General features: G+C 52.1%; 5 protein-coding genes across 5 annotated transcripts; 3 read left to right on the top strand and 2 right to left on the bottom strand.

The window, feature by feature from the left end:
- Positions 1 to 349: 349 nt before the first annotated feature.
- On the top strand, positions 350 to 4820 carry T310_4317 (C6 transcription factor; the record flags this gene model as incomplete). Its single annotated transcript, XM_013472818.1, has 11 exons — positions 350 to 459; positions 690 to 810; positions 870 to 1849; positions 1901 to 2320; positions 2371 to 2609; positions 2672 to 3100; positions 3280 to 3364; positions 3606 to 3621; positions 3712 to 3970; positions 4033 to 4348; positions 4403 to 4820. 11 exons carry the CDS (start codon positions 350 to 352, stop codon positions 4818 to 4820), a joined length of 3393 nt encoding a protein of 1130 aa, XP_013328272.1.
- A 2021-nt stretch (positions 4821 to 6841) lies between these two features.
- Positions 6842 to 8538, top strand: T310_4316 (Alpha-1,3-glucanase/mutanase; the record flags this gene model as incomplete). Its single annotated transcript, XM_013472817.1, has 4 exons — positions 6842 to 6988; positions 7048 to 7576; positions 7637 to 7862; positions 7920 to 8538. 4 exons carry the CDS (start codon positions 6842 to 6844, stop codon positions 8536 to 8538), a joined length of 1521 nt encoding a protein of 506 aa, XP_013328271.1.
- An 872-nt stretch (positions 8539 to 9410) lies between these two features.
- On the bottom strand, positions 9411 to 10593 carry T310_4315 (DUF52 domain protein; the record flags this gene model as incomplete). The annotated part of the gene is made up of 3 exons (XM_013472816.1): positions 9411 to 10260; positions 10312 to 10380; positions 10439 to 10593. 3 exons carry the CDS (start codon positions 10591 to 10593, stop codon positions 9411 to 9413), a joined length of 1074 nt encoding a protein of 357 aa, XP_013328270.1.
- A 961-nt stretch (positions 10594 to 11554) lies between these two features.
- T310_4314 (uncharacterized protein) lies at positions 11555 to 13188 on the bottom strand (the record flags this gene model as incomplete). Its single annotated transcript, XM_013472815.1, has 2 exons — positions 11555 to 12018; positions 12288 to 13188. 2 exons carry the CDS (start codon positions 13186 to 13188, stop codon positions 11555 to 11557), a joined length of 1365 nt encoding a protein of 454 aa, XP_013328269.1.
- A 480-nt stretch (positions 13189 to 13668) lies between these two features.
- T310_4313 (uncharacterized protein) lies at positions 13669 to 14249 on the top strand (the record flags this gene model as incomplete). The annotated part of the gene is made up of 2 exons (XM_013472814.1): positions 13669 to 13822; positions 13885 to 14249. 2 exons carry the CDS (start codon positions 13669 to 13671, stop codon positions 14247 to 14249), a joined length of 519 nt encoding a protein of 172 aa, XP_013328268.1.

The raw sequence follows: 14249 nt of genomic DNA, 5'->3' as shown, positions 1-14249 counted from the left end.
GCAAACCAGAGTATTACCGCAAGAAGCGTTACAAACAAGAAGTGTTACGAAGCAGGTATACAACCGTAACTCAGCCGTCTCAACTAATTAGTCCAACGTGTGGTTGGAGAGGCTTTCTCCCCGCAGTTACCAACGGTCGGAGGATCTGCCGTGCGATAATTACCGGATCTCGTCCCGCACCGCACTCCCTGAAGGAATGCCTTCCGAGCAGTAACTCAGCCCCGTAATCACTTATCGATAATCAATAACTGCCAACAGTGCCAAGTTCTAGAAAAAAAAAGAGATCATTCCCCAGGCTCATATAATATCTCGCTTGTATCGACAATCAAATCCCGATCAGTTTCTATCTATGGACCATGCCAGTCCCGACCGGGAGTTGGACCGGAATCCGCATCGACAGACGAAGAAGCGACGGAAGATTGCCCTCGCGTGCGATCAATGCCGGAGCAGGAAAATAAGGTGTGACGGAGTGCAGCCCGGTATGTGAGGTCGCAGTATTACTGTGTTTTGTGTTCTGACTGCAGCTACCTAGTTTGTGGGGCCTGCGCCAGGAGAAGCAACAGCAACGCCAGCGTGCAGTGCGTGTATACAGTCGAATCGGAGAAGAAGAGGGTGACCAGAAGGTGGTTCATCCTGGTGAAGTACTGATGGCGACTATCTTGCGCTAACTTGTCTACTGTACAATGTAGTTACATATCCACTCTTGAAAAGAGACTCAAGGCGCTGGAACGGGAGCGTGGTCTTCAAGATCATCACCGTCCAGATGCAACAACAACAAACACGACACAGGAGCAGTCCTCGACTGTCCAAGTGAGTGCAGTATTTTACAGTGTCAAAAGCTCGGACGACAGCTGATAAAATTGCACCAGACACAGCCATCGCGTACTGCGCCTGGTTTTTCCAACTATTCACCTCAGGCTCGTTTTCCATTTACGTTTCTTGCCACGCCTCTCAGCTACCAGGATGGCCCAAAAGACTTTCCATCAGGCTTGTTGGACGAGTTCGAGTCTAGGAATACCCCTTCTCAGACTTCTCCGGCGGACGAGTCATCCCAGTCAACAACGACTTCCCTCCACGAAAAGCAGCCGCGCGGTGATGATGGCTCCGAGGGAGTCAATGCCATGATGGGTGCGGTCGAAGAAGAGCGACCCAGTCAGGGCTTCTTCGGTAGTTCCAGTGCAGCCAGCTTTATGAGGCAGATCAAGACTGCAGTCGACAGAAAGGTGGTTTCCCCCGAATCAGGGCGCCCGTCCGTCTCGATGATGATGGGGACTCCGGAGCGTCGTCGTCAGTCGACGCTCATGCCCACGCCTCGAAGAGTCAGTCAGTCCAATGTGGCGAATAACTACGTGCTCCCTCCGCGGAAAATGGCAGACAGCCTGATGGAGGTCTACTGGAACCTGGTCTTCCCGCTCTATCCATTCCTCGACCGAGCGAGGATGACATCCGAGTATTCCAAGATCTGGACGGGCGAGAGTTCGGACTACGACGAGAACATGCTCATGTGCACGTTCAACGTGATTTTCGCCCTGAGCTGCCAGCTCGCCGACTTCATCAAGCCTGCCGAGCGGAGGGTAACGGCAGACGTGTTTTTCTCACGGGCCAAGGAGCTGCTTCATTTCAATCTGTGGCACAGCGGATCCGCGGAACTGATCCAGTGCCTTTTGCTGATGGGCCAGTATCTGCAAAGTACCGATTCGGCTCATCAGTGCTGGATCGTCACCAGCTTGGCGATTCGTAACGCCCAAAGTCTGGGATTGCATCTGTCGCAGACTATTTCGAGATTCCGGAGTTTCCACGAGCGGCACTTGGCTAGAAGGATATGGCATGGCTGTGTTTTGATGGACAGGTAGTGTCATAACCGTCACGACCATCTAGAAAACCAACTAATATTCTGCAGGGTCGTCTCCATGACTTTCGGCCGTCCGGCCATGATATCTAAATGCTCTGCGCAGGCGGTTCCGTTGCCCGCAACTATAGACGAGGAGTTCATGAACAGCAATTCGAATGGAGGAGAAGTTCGCCAGCCGGCAGACCGGCCGTCAATAATGGCGTTCTTCGCAAAGTCGGTAGAACTCTACGAGATCATGAACGACATTCTTCTGAGCCTTTACATGCCCTCCGTTCCGGAGGACGGTGCGGAGGATATGTACGGGTTCTATTTCAGCCAGGAGAGCAAGGAAGGCGAGCGCACGATCTTCGAACTCGATCGAGCCCTTACCAAGTGGTCTCGATCGTTGCCGCCTCATCTTCGCGGATCGTCCCGGGACGCTTCGAAAAATCCCATCTTCTACCGCCAAAGCATTGTGATACGAGCGCGGTAAACACACCACCTCACTCGTTGAGAAACTCAAAACTAATTTTCTCCAGTTTCCTATACGTCAGGCTACTTCTCTTCAGACCAATCCTGTCGCGATACTGCACAGCGCGGGATCTACAGGCCGAGGATCCCCTGACTTCCCTAGACGACTCATTCCCGCAGAGAGTCGCCCTGCAATGCGCCGTCATATGCGTCAAAGTCGCGCAGGAGCTGATCGAGCTCATTTTCAGCAACACGCCAGCTGATGGATCCGTGGGGCCGCTTCCGGCGTGGTGGTACAACACACTATGTAAGATCACCCACACCCTTCATTCAGTCTGGACGCTTTTGAACCGACTGACGGTGGTTCAGATGTCTACGCCGCCGCAACAGTGCTGATTGCCGGTCGGTTGCGTTCCGCGATCGTGGCCGAGGTAACAGAGGCGTCGATCAGTCGGTCGTGGAACTGCGCGCTCGAGATCCTCCGCAAGTACCAGGAATTCAGCGCCTCCGCGCGGCGCTGTGTCGCCGCTCTGGAAATCCTTTACGAGCGGGTGATCTCCGTGCCTACGACGACGACGACGACAACAACGACAACAACAACAACAACAGCAACAGCAGCAGCAGCAGCAGCAGCAGCAGCAGCAGCAGCAGCAGCAACAGCAGCAGCAATAACAATGCCAACAACGACGGCGACAACGACAGCAAACGACCAGCCGCAGCCTCGTCAGCAAGGGCCGATCCCCAGCGACGCGCCAAACGACATGTCGTTAGGCGAAGAAGGCTTGAATAATGCTGCCTGTATTAATATTCTGGACAGTTTCCATCTGCCGGATCTGCAGGATATGTCCTGGCTGAATAGCGTGCCGAGCAACCTCTTCTAATAATCTGACGGGTTGTGCGGAAGACAAAACGAATATAGAAGTGTACTGTACTGTACACATCCATACTGTAATGTAAACCGATTTTCAACCGACTAGGTAGGGACGTAGGTCCGAGGAACGGAACGACATCCGAACCATACCTTATGTACATACAGTACGGAGTAGATCCGGAGCGATCTAAGTAAGAATGTGGGGAATGTGGAGAATCCAGATGGAGTATGGAGTACTCCGTCCGGATGATGGATCCATGAATCCGATTTGCGATGCGGGCGGGGTTGTTCGATATTATGTATATGCTATGTATGGGTTGGTTGGTTATCTGCAGGTGATATCCCATTATATCCCATTTTATTTAGTTTTATCGATCTGTCAATCGTTAGTTAGCAGGCAAACCAGAATACATAATTACCTACCTAAGATAGTGTAGTAATTAGTGAGGTATGCATGAACCCACTCCGTCAGTTGATCTATACTCACATCGTGTTTTTCTTTTATTGCTCCTCAATCGACTGATTTACTTACTGACAGACTGACTGGGCAGAAATGGCAGCAACAACCACCCACACACCCCCCTCGCAAGACACCTTCCTCCAATCCCTCCAAGCAAAGCATTCCGCTCCGCTCTGGACCGTCCTGCACCAGATGGTCCCGCCCCATCCCAACCCCAAGGCGGCGCCCGTCCTGTGGAAATACAGCGAGATGCGGCCGGCGCTGATGCAGGCGGGGGAGATAGTCGGCGCGGAGGAGGCGGAGAGGAGGGTGCTGATGCTTGTGAATCCGAGAATGCGTACGCCCAGAAGTCTGAGTCTGAGGCTGAGGCTGAGGCTGTGGCTGGCTGACTTTATACAGAACCACCATACACCACCGACACCATCTACAGCGGCCTCCAGCTCGTCCTCCCCGGCGAGACGGCCCCCGCACACCGCCACGTCGCGTTCGCGCTGCGCTTCATCATCGAAGGCAGCAATGGCTTTACGGCCGTTGAAGGGCAGAAGATCCCCATGGCGCGCGGCGACGTGATCCTGACCCCGCCGTGGCATTGGCATGACCATGGCAACGAGGGCACGGATCCGATGATCTGGCTGGATGGGCTGGATCTGCCGCTCTTCCGGAATGTGCCAGTCAATTTTGCGAAGAATTATCATGAGAGTCGATATCCGAGCACGTGAGACGATATTTCCTCAGGAGATGACTGGCATCTGACTGATTGATTTTTCAGACCCGCCCCGGACAGCGTCTGGAGATTCCCCTGGAAAGAAACCCGCGCGGCGTTAGACCGCGACAAACCCACCCAGCCGTATTCGATCTACCACTACCACGGCAAGAACCGCAAACACCTCTCGGACACGATCAGCGCGCAGGCGGAGCGGATCGCACCGGGCCACACGACGGACCCGCGACAGGAGACGTGCTCGTTCATCTATCACGTCGAGAGCGGGCAAGGCAGCACCACGATCCTGGCCCCCGATGGCTCGGAGACAGAGATCCAGTGGACGGCGAGGGACACGTTCGCCGTGCCGGCGTGGTCGCGGATCCAGCACACTTGCACATCGTCCGACAGCGATGCGTATCTGTTTGCGATCAATGATCGGCCCCTCGTTGAGTCGCTGGGTCTGTTTCGACAGCGGACTAACTAGCCTTAGTTGGCAGCCTGAGAGACTGTTCTGGATCGATGGTCAAGTTGTACATGTATGTACTGTACATAGGGGCTGGAATTAAGATTCGTTCGTTCGTTTGTTCGTTCGTTCGTTCGATTTGTTGCACGTAGCGCAGTCGACTACCTGATTCATTTCCTATTGTACAGAGCTAACGTTAGGGCTAATACGAGCCAAGCGACCTGGCAGTCCCACTGAGCAGGGATCGCAATCAGTAATTTCCGACTGAGGTTGTGTTAAGGCCCGGCAGAAATTAGTCAGCTTCTTCGTAAATAGTCTGAGCGTTCTCATCTCAGCCTCACGTTCCACCAGGTCCTCGTCCCGGACAGATGACATGTGAGGCTTGAAGTGAGCGATCTGAGGGAGGTCAGAGTGTCTGTCTGTCTGCATGCCATTCAGCAACGACACCCCGCTCATCCACCCATCCCATCTATCCCAATCGATCCGTTTGGTAGTTCACGTCTGTCGCCATATCATCTGCTCCCATCGTACGTCTCGTGGTTGGCACTTCCCTTCCCCCGAAGTCAACAGATATCGACGTGGTATCGCGCATGCTGAGGCCGTCGAGGGTAGCATTGGGTGCTTCCATAGCATTCCATTCCAACGACTCTGGGCCCGAGGCTGCGTGCTGCGTGCAACATCAATCGCTGGGACGAAGGATCGCAGGCCTGTTGGTTGGGCTGGGCTGCAGGGCCGGGCAGTGGATGTTTCCCAGGGTAATAAGATTGCAGGGTCGCGGCGCCAATGACTCCGGCGGGCCAATTCGTCGCGTATCCGGTGATGGCGTCGCGTGGCCTGTTCTGGCTGCGCGCTGATTAGTGCCCGCAGGCAATTTAGGTAATATTTGGGAGAATTAATTATTCTTGCATGCCTTAGCTCGAGCAATGCAAATCAACCTTAATTCATCGGCAGTCAGCGGACATTAATCGCTTGTCGTCGCAGACGAACGATGGCAACTGCCGGGCAGCCTTGAAACAGACTAATCCGTACTCTACATATCGCACTATACCTAATCATAAGCACATGTCGATCTTATTCGATAGGCATGTGGCGGTATGCTCGAGATATCCAACGTCAGATCGTCGATTTGCACTCTCAGGCCATCTGATAGCGTGCATCTTACACCAGCACGGATTGATTCAACTACGGAGGAACGATATCATGAACAATATCATGAAGTAGCATATACTTCAAGAAAAATATCTTCAACAGCCATCTCATATAAAATCAACTTGTCTAGCCACCTTATCTAGGCCTTGCCAAGTCGAGTTTCCAGATTTCCACACTTCTATACAAGATAGCCCCCAAATGGCGATTCCAACAGAGTTATCTCCCAGATGTAACACTTCATTCCTCTCCCAGTATTCTTACCAGACTCCCAACAGCCTTAATGACCGTATCTCTTGACCTCGTAGCCGCCCTCATGGCCCCCCCGCAATTTCACGAATTGCCCTTTTGGCTCGTCCGTTGCATTCTGGATGCGACTTCACCGCTGTCTGGATAGGGCTGCCACCGCTAGAATCTCTGCGAAAAGAAAAAAAGACCCTTGACCATGTGATACTGCTTACTTTTTAATTTTGAATGGCTCGACACTTCTCCGCGTTGGGCTCGCCTTGGCATCTTTTCTCCTCCTGTTGGGGATAGGTCATGCTGGATGGTCATCGTCGTCCTTCCATTCAACGATATCCCTCTGCTCACTCACCTTGGCGTAAAAGCAAACATGCGGGGGGCCAACGGGGATTCACGTTGCTTGTCTGTCTGCACAACATGCAGGATCGTTTCGGCTGGATGGCTTCAGATCGTAGGGCCGTTCCAGCTGAATTGCTCGTGACTGACTGACTGGCAAGAGTCGCCATGGTGAGAGGGTTTGGGGGTTTTCGTATCATGCTGCTGAATGTCTATATATATGGCCCTTCACCCTCTGCTCGTCAGCTCTTTCAGGCAGTGTCCGACCATCTCAGTCACTCCTTCGTCCCAAATACCCTCCTTGATATCATCTCAGCATGAAGAACTTACTCTTTTCTCTCCTTGTCTCTTTGCTTGGGGCCCTGCTGGTCCTCCCCACGACAGCTGTGCCTGTCTCTCAGGGCTACCATCTTGCTCCACGTGCGTCCAATGCCACTAGTAGGCTTGTCTTTGCTCACTTCATGGTATGCAGACCCTATGGTGTGCTTTATATGTCGTTTGGCCAAACATCTGACCTCCACAGATCGGCATCGTCGGCAATCGCCAGAGCGCTGCCGACTACGATGCAGACATGCAGCGTGCCAAGTCCATTGGAATCGATGCCTTTGCCCTGAACATCGGTGTCGACCCGTACACGGACACCCAGCTGGGGTATGCGTACGAGTCTGCGGCGAACAACGGCATGAAGGTCTTCATCTCGTTCGACTTCAACTGGTGGAGCACCGGCCAGGCCAGCGCCATCGGAGCCAAGGTCGCGCAGTACGCCAACAGGACGGCCCAGCTCAGGGTAGACGACCGGGTCTTTGTCTCCTCCTTCGCCGGCGACGGGCTCGACGTCAGCGCGATGGAAAAGGCGGCCAACACATCGCTGTTCTTCGTGCCCAACTTCCACCCGGCCAACAACGACTTTGGCGACATCGACGGCGCCCTCAACTGGATGGCCTGGGACAACAACGGCAACAACAAGGCCCCGACGCCAGGGCACAACGTGACCGTTGCTGAGGGGGACCAGCAGTACATTGCTGCTCTGAACGGGAAGCCCTACCTTGCACGTAAGTCGTCATTCACTCGCAGAAGTATGCTGTAGGGAAGTTCATGACTGACTGCACCAGCTGCCTCGGCCTGGTTCTCCACCCACTACGGCGCCGAAGTCTCGTACAGCAAGAACTGGGTGTTCCCGTCTGACCTCCTCTGGTTCAACCGGTGGCAGGACATCCTGACTCTGGGCCCGCAGTTCGTCGAGATCGTGACCTGGAACGACTACGGCGAGTCGCACTATGTTGGGCCGTTGTCGTCGCCGCACACTGACGACGGAGCGTCGAAATGGGCCATGGATATGTAAGCCCTAAGAACCTGTCTTCCCATATGCAACTTGATTCCTAACAGATACGTCAGGCCTCACAACGGCTGGCTCGACATGGCGCAGCCCTTCATCGCAGCGTACAAGGCGGGCGCAACGTCAGTCAACAGCTACATTACGGCCGACAAGCTGATCTACTGGTACCGCCCGACGCCCAAGTCGCTAGACTGCGACTCGACAGACAACACCATGACCATGGCCAACAACGCGAGCGGCAACTTCTTCGAGGGCCGGCCCAACGGGTGGCAGACGCTGGCGGACGAGGTCTTCGTCGTCGCGCTGCTCACCTCGCCCGCCACCGTCAAGGCCACCTCGGGCAACCAGACCCAGACGTGGAACGCGCCCGCCGGCGCCAGCGCCTTCAGCCTGCCCATGGGCGTCGGCAAGCAGTCCTTCTCCGTGACGAGGAACGGGCAGACGGTGCTGAGCGGCACCAGTCTCAAGGACATCGTCGACACGTGCATCTGCGGCATCTACAACTTCAACGCCTACGTTGGCGAGCTGCCTGCGCCGACGACCATCGATGCGCTCCAGCCTGCTGGCCTGGTGTCGCTGTCGGCCGGTCTGAAGGTGCCTTGTCCAACTAACACTTTGGGCTCGTCGAATGCAGCCAAGGTTCCTGCGACGGCGGTGCCTAGGGTTACGGCTGCATGAGCGTCCTCTCACTCGTTACTATCAATCAGTCATAAACATTCGTTTACGAAGTACACTCGTTCGTTGACCGAACACAGATACCGACCTGACTCCAATACCTTCTTTCGTCGATCGATCAATCAATCAATCAATCATCACTCCTCAGTTCTCAACTCGGTTGATGATATGATACGGTATGGTATGATAGGATATGACAGATGGATGGATAGATGGACAGATGAATGGATAGATGGACAGATGAATGGATAGATGGACAGATGAATGGATAGATGGACACACTCGCTTACGGAGTATTTCACCTTCCCCACCTGAGAGAAACGGATGTTGACACTGACACTCAGACTGTTCATGCTCATGTTCAACTCCAACTCCAGGCTTGCTTACATGTTTGATTTTGTTTCTGATGTACATATTTTTTTTGTTTCAATTTTGGAACGACAAAATTGATTGATTGGGACTCTCGTTCATGTACATACATACATAAATACTTACCCACTTGCTTACTTACTTGCTTACTTGGATTGCTTACATTGCAATGACAATCGTTACTGAGCTAAGCTGTGCTTACTTGCTTGCTTGCAAGTTGTTTTTCGTTTGCGCCGTAGATATATGCTGAGACGGTCCTTCATTTTTTGGATATTTATGGCATTGTAGTATTGTAGTATTGTAGTAGTTCGTTCTCCCTTTAGCACAGGCGTCAGGTCAATCAACCAGTCAAGGCAAATTCTCTGTCTATTCAGACTCTCGAGTAGCACTCTCAATAAATGCAAAGCTTCGTCTACTTCACATCTTTGAAATGGAGTTGCAGAATGACAAAAAAAAAAAGACACAAGTTCTGACCCATGGAATGTTTCTATGTGTCTATGTGTCGTCTACAGCACAGCTACAGCAGAAACATAGCTGACAGAACTCTCAGACACAACATCCGGGTCAGAACTCCGCTCGTATCTGATGAAATGGAACTTGCCCTTCTCCTCCGAGGTCGAATCTGTCGAAGTCACCTGCTCCAGCGCCGCCATGATGACGCCGATCGGGTGACGGCCGCACACGGTGTTCCCCGTCGAGCGGAGGATCTTGAGAAACGCCTTGGTCTGGCCCGTGGTGATCGCCTTCATGGTCGCAATGTCGACGGCGGAGATGCTGTCGTAGATCTCGGCCTTGAGCTCGCTGTTCCGGCTCAGTGCTCGCTGGCCAGACACAAATCTAATGGCTTCTTCGGCTTCTTCCGTGGTCGTCGGCGGCTGCGGGAGAGACTCGTGCGAGAGGGGCAGTTTGGGCCGCTGCTCCGGCGCATCAGGCACGTAGTACGTGTAGCCGAATCGGAGACCCCAGTGACAAAAGTCGGAACTGACGATGAAGGCATTGGATGGATCGGCGAGGTACGGAGCCAGGAGGGCGCCTACAGAACGTTCAGTCTCGGCACTCGTGCTGCCAACCATGATCGGAACCAGAGGCGGGTATTCAGACGCCGGGCGGTCCGGGTATTCAAGCTGCAGGCGACGGTGGATATAGGGCAGGTGCATTTCGAGGCTGTGCTCTCTCTCGTCAATTCTGCGGGACATGGTCTCGAAACTGGGCGAGGAGGAACGGAGCTTGTTGATCAATTCGGTGTCGAGGGGAAGGGGCTCATCGGAAAGCGGTGTCGAGTAGGTCTTCAGCTCAGGGAAGGCAATGGTCGAGAGGGGATGGTGATGGGAGGGTCCCAGCAGGAAGATGCGTTTGCTTTCGCTTCATTCAGTCGAGAGCCAAAGGGTCGCTTTATCCTGTACTTACGCTTTGGACAGGTCCAGAGCCTTGTATGCATACGCAGCACATGGCCCGGAGTACGCGTATCCCGCATGGCTGAGACGTCAGTATGAAAGAAAAAGAAGAAGGAGAAGCAGACGCAAGTCAAACCTACGGAGCAATGATGATTCGCGCGCCAGGAATAGGCAGAGTCCCCAACCCTTTGATCTCCTTGGGAACGGCCGCAAGCCATCCGTCGAGGTCAGCCGTCAACGTGAGGCGGTCGTCGTCGTACCACGAACCCGCATGAGATGGCCTTCTGGTCGCCATTTTCCTTTTGAAGAGGTTGTTTACAATATGCATAAAGGAGTTGGGGAAGACAGGCCAGTTGGGCGTACTGGCTGTGGTCGAGAGCGGGGATAGACAGTGAACGGTGTGAGGGAGGGGTCGTCGTCATAGCCCGCGGGTCACGGCATGCCGATGGCAGTACGCTCTCCTACTCCGAGTGCACCAGCAGTAGGCTATCCTCCCAACTATATTTAGCTATCTTGTCAGGTGTCATATAATTAGACTTGCCTACGGGATCTCTCTATTATCACTCGAGCCTAATCCAACGGTACTAGGCGGAATTATAGCAGAAGCGCTCCGCACGATACACCTACAGTCCCCCACCTCACCTTCTCACCTTTCTCACCCTTTTCTTTCTTCCTTTTCTTCTTGTAAGTGTTGTTATATGCTTTTAATTGTCAAAAAGGTTCGCCTGGTTGGTAGAGTAGCAATGTCAAATCGCATGGGTTATGTTCAGAATTTGTGGTATGATGACATCTCGTAGAATAAATAGCAAGCTTGTCACAGATTTGTCTCAGTAAAACTCAATACCAGCATCATATCAGACCTTGTTTCCTGGATTAATGTATTGTTGCTTATACTCCAATGCTTTATACTCTTACGGAGTAGATGTTCGATCCACCCAACCTTTGATTTCTAAAATGACGTATGTAAATCAGGTAACATGAATAGAATTTACATCCATACATCCATCTGACATAGCTCCTTTGTAGAGCTATTTCTAGTGAGATTGTCTCGAGTGTCATTCCAATACCTAGGTACCTGGGTACCTTAAGTATAAGGTACCCGTGCTCCCGCCCCAACATCGTCCCGTGTTGGTGCGTTGCACCGTAACGTCCATTTTGACCACAACGTCCAATTTTGAATATTTCATCAATTTTCTCAACATCTAGACTAGTATCTAAATACATTAAATAGCGCATTAATATCTCCTGGATCCTGGCTATCTCCCTGAGTATTTTTCAACAGTATCCGACCGTTGTGTAGTGGTGGGAATTGGCTTTGAAGGTTGGCGTTTCCGGACACGGGAAATAATCTTCTTTCGTTCAGCTTCAGCACGTTCAGCAACCTGACGATTTGCATCTTTAACTGTCAATGGCCCTATAGTAGGGATTCTTCTGCGAGATCTCTGAGAGCTTGGAGCGCGTGCACGCTCTAGATGTTGAGAGATATCGCTTTGAAGTTGGGCTGTCAATTCAGCTGTTTGTATAGCACTTTGAAAGACTCGGTCAAGACGGCGTGTAAAGCTTTGATCAAGGCTAGGATTTTCATTGACAAACTTATCCAGCTTCTGAATGCTCCGTCGCAGTGTACGAACTGTCTGGGGAGGAGAATTGGTTGAGATAGATTGAATTGATGGTGTTTTATCGCGTATATTTAGAACCGGAGATGGAGACCTTGCGTTGGCTAGAATGTCAAGTACTTTTGAAGGATTCCATGGATATATCCCCCGATCACTAAAGGCATCTCGGATTGTACGTTGTTTGAATGTATCCTGGCGAATTTGAGGGATATCACGAAGAAAGTCGGCTTGTCCATAGTGATATCCCCCACTGTATATCTCATTGTTTTCTGCGAAAATAGTGTTATAGGCTGAAAGGGCTGACCATCAAGCGGCTGGACAAGATGGGTTGTATGAGGCACAAAACAGAAGGGTATAATGTTGTATTTCTCACAATAATTCAGAAAATTATATGTGAGATGGGATCCGTGGCCGTCCATAAGCAATAGTCTTGCATCAGTCTTAGAAACCCGCTTTTCTGTATGCTGATGGAAGTGCCTGATCCAATCCATTGCAATCTCATCTGTTGTATATCCTTTGGAAGCTGTAGCAATTCGATATTTGTCTGTATCCGCAGAATCAGGAATTTGTTGATACCAACGTTCCAGTTGATATTCGCCCTTGAAGATGAAGTATGGAGGAAGGACAGTACCATCGGCCGCGATACATTCAATGGCTGTCAAGGATTCGTTTGTCTCGCTAGTTGCAATGCCTCGGGAGGCTCGTATAGGGTTGGAAGTGACGACTTTTTGAGATTTCCCCTGCCCTAATTGAAAGCCAGTTTCATCAAAGTTATATATATTCTTTGGTGGAATCCGGGCTATATATGGCTCCAAGAGATCAAACCAATGTGTCAGAATACCAATATCTTCTGCCCCTAGTCGATCTTTCTCAATTGGCTTCTGTTTGATAAGATGTAGGTCGTCAGGAAGGCGCTGAATAAACCGATATACCCAGGTTTCCCCTACGCGCGGAGCCGGCTTGGATACAGATAACACATTCCTCTGCAAAATCTGGTTTGCACAGCACTCTATCATCTTTGGGGTAGGCGGCGAATGTAGGGAATCAAGCTGTCGAATCCAGCGAATAATTGCCTTCTCTTGCTGGTCATCTAATACCTTATTGCGCGGGATTTTGGCGGTTCTTGGTGGCCGACCCTTGAAGCGTTCGTGAAGCCGTTTGCGAGGCACGTCGAATTCTCGCGCCAACGCAGAGATATTTGGCTTTTTTTGACATGAAGCCTTTTTTAAGGCCTCCTGGATTCGGGATTCGATTTTATCTGGCGATTTTGGCATTGTGGTGAGGTAGAAAATTGATGAAATATTCAAAATTGGACGTTGTGGTCAAAATGGACGTTACGGTGCAACGCACCAACACGGGACGATGTTGGGGCGGGAGCACGGGTACCTAAATGCATGGACATACCGTATTGGGAATGATGTCACATGATTGGCTGCTCGGGATCGGCTCATTAATCCCAATCCGGCTAGCGTGGCTTCTCCGCGTCCCTGCCGATACGCGGTTTCGCTCCTCGCTGTCTGCGGCGCGCGTCCAGTACGGCGGTACCTCGCTACAGCCAGCCTCCGCACGCGCTTTTCTCTCCATTGTTGTTCCTGCTCTCTGAATTCGCATTGCATTCCATTTTACCAGCCTTGCTGTAGAACGGAACGCGTCTGCTGTCGCTGCTCGCGCTGTGGCTGGCCAATTGCTATATAGTGCTTCCATCCCGCAGGTACCTCTTGTTAGATAGTCTCGTACCCAGCGCGCGGAAGACCATGTCTCTCAAACGCAAGGCTTCTTTTCCAACAATCACCGCCGTCACTCCCTTCAGCCCCGAGGCAGTCGTGGTTGATGACATACCACGGCATCTTAACAGCCGGACGCGAAAACGCTTTCGGAACGACCGCCCTGACGACCAGACTGTCTACGGTGAGCATTGATTACCGTGCCTTGTGGTAGCAAAAATGGTGTGGTAGCTGACGGACAATTAGAAAACACGCTGCGTCTGCTCTTCTCAGCACAGAAAGAGCGAGTCTCATCGCCTTCCCACGATGAATCCATGTCGCCCAGTCCGCCACCGTCAGAACCCGAACCCATTGATCCGCGTCAGCAGACATTGCGCAAATTCTTCAAACCTGTCAAAGCGTCTTCCTCATCAATGCGCACCGATTGCCAGTCGCAAAACAAAGAAAACAGCCCTTCAATAGACGCCAGCTGTGAGAGCCCAACGGACAGCGGGTCCGAGACTTCTCTGTCTGGGGAAATGGAAATGGACGTTGAGATGGACATGGACTGCGCGGGGCAAGAATCCTCTCCGGACGCAAAAAGATGGAAAGGGGGTATCGGATGGATGTGA

Source organism: Rasamsonia emersonii (genome assembly GCF_000968595.1).
Source record: "Rasamsonia emersonii CBS 393.64 chromosome Unknown ctg1118621760105, whole genome shotgun sequence".
Classification (NCBI taxonomy): Eukaryota; Fungi; Ascomycota; class Eurotiomycetes; order Eurotiales; family Trichocomaceae; genus Rasamsonia; species Rasamsonia emersonii.
This window is presented reverse-complemented; position numbering and strand designations above follow the sequence as displayed.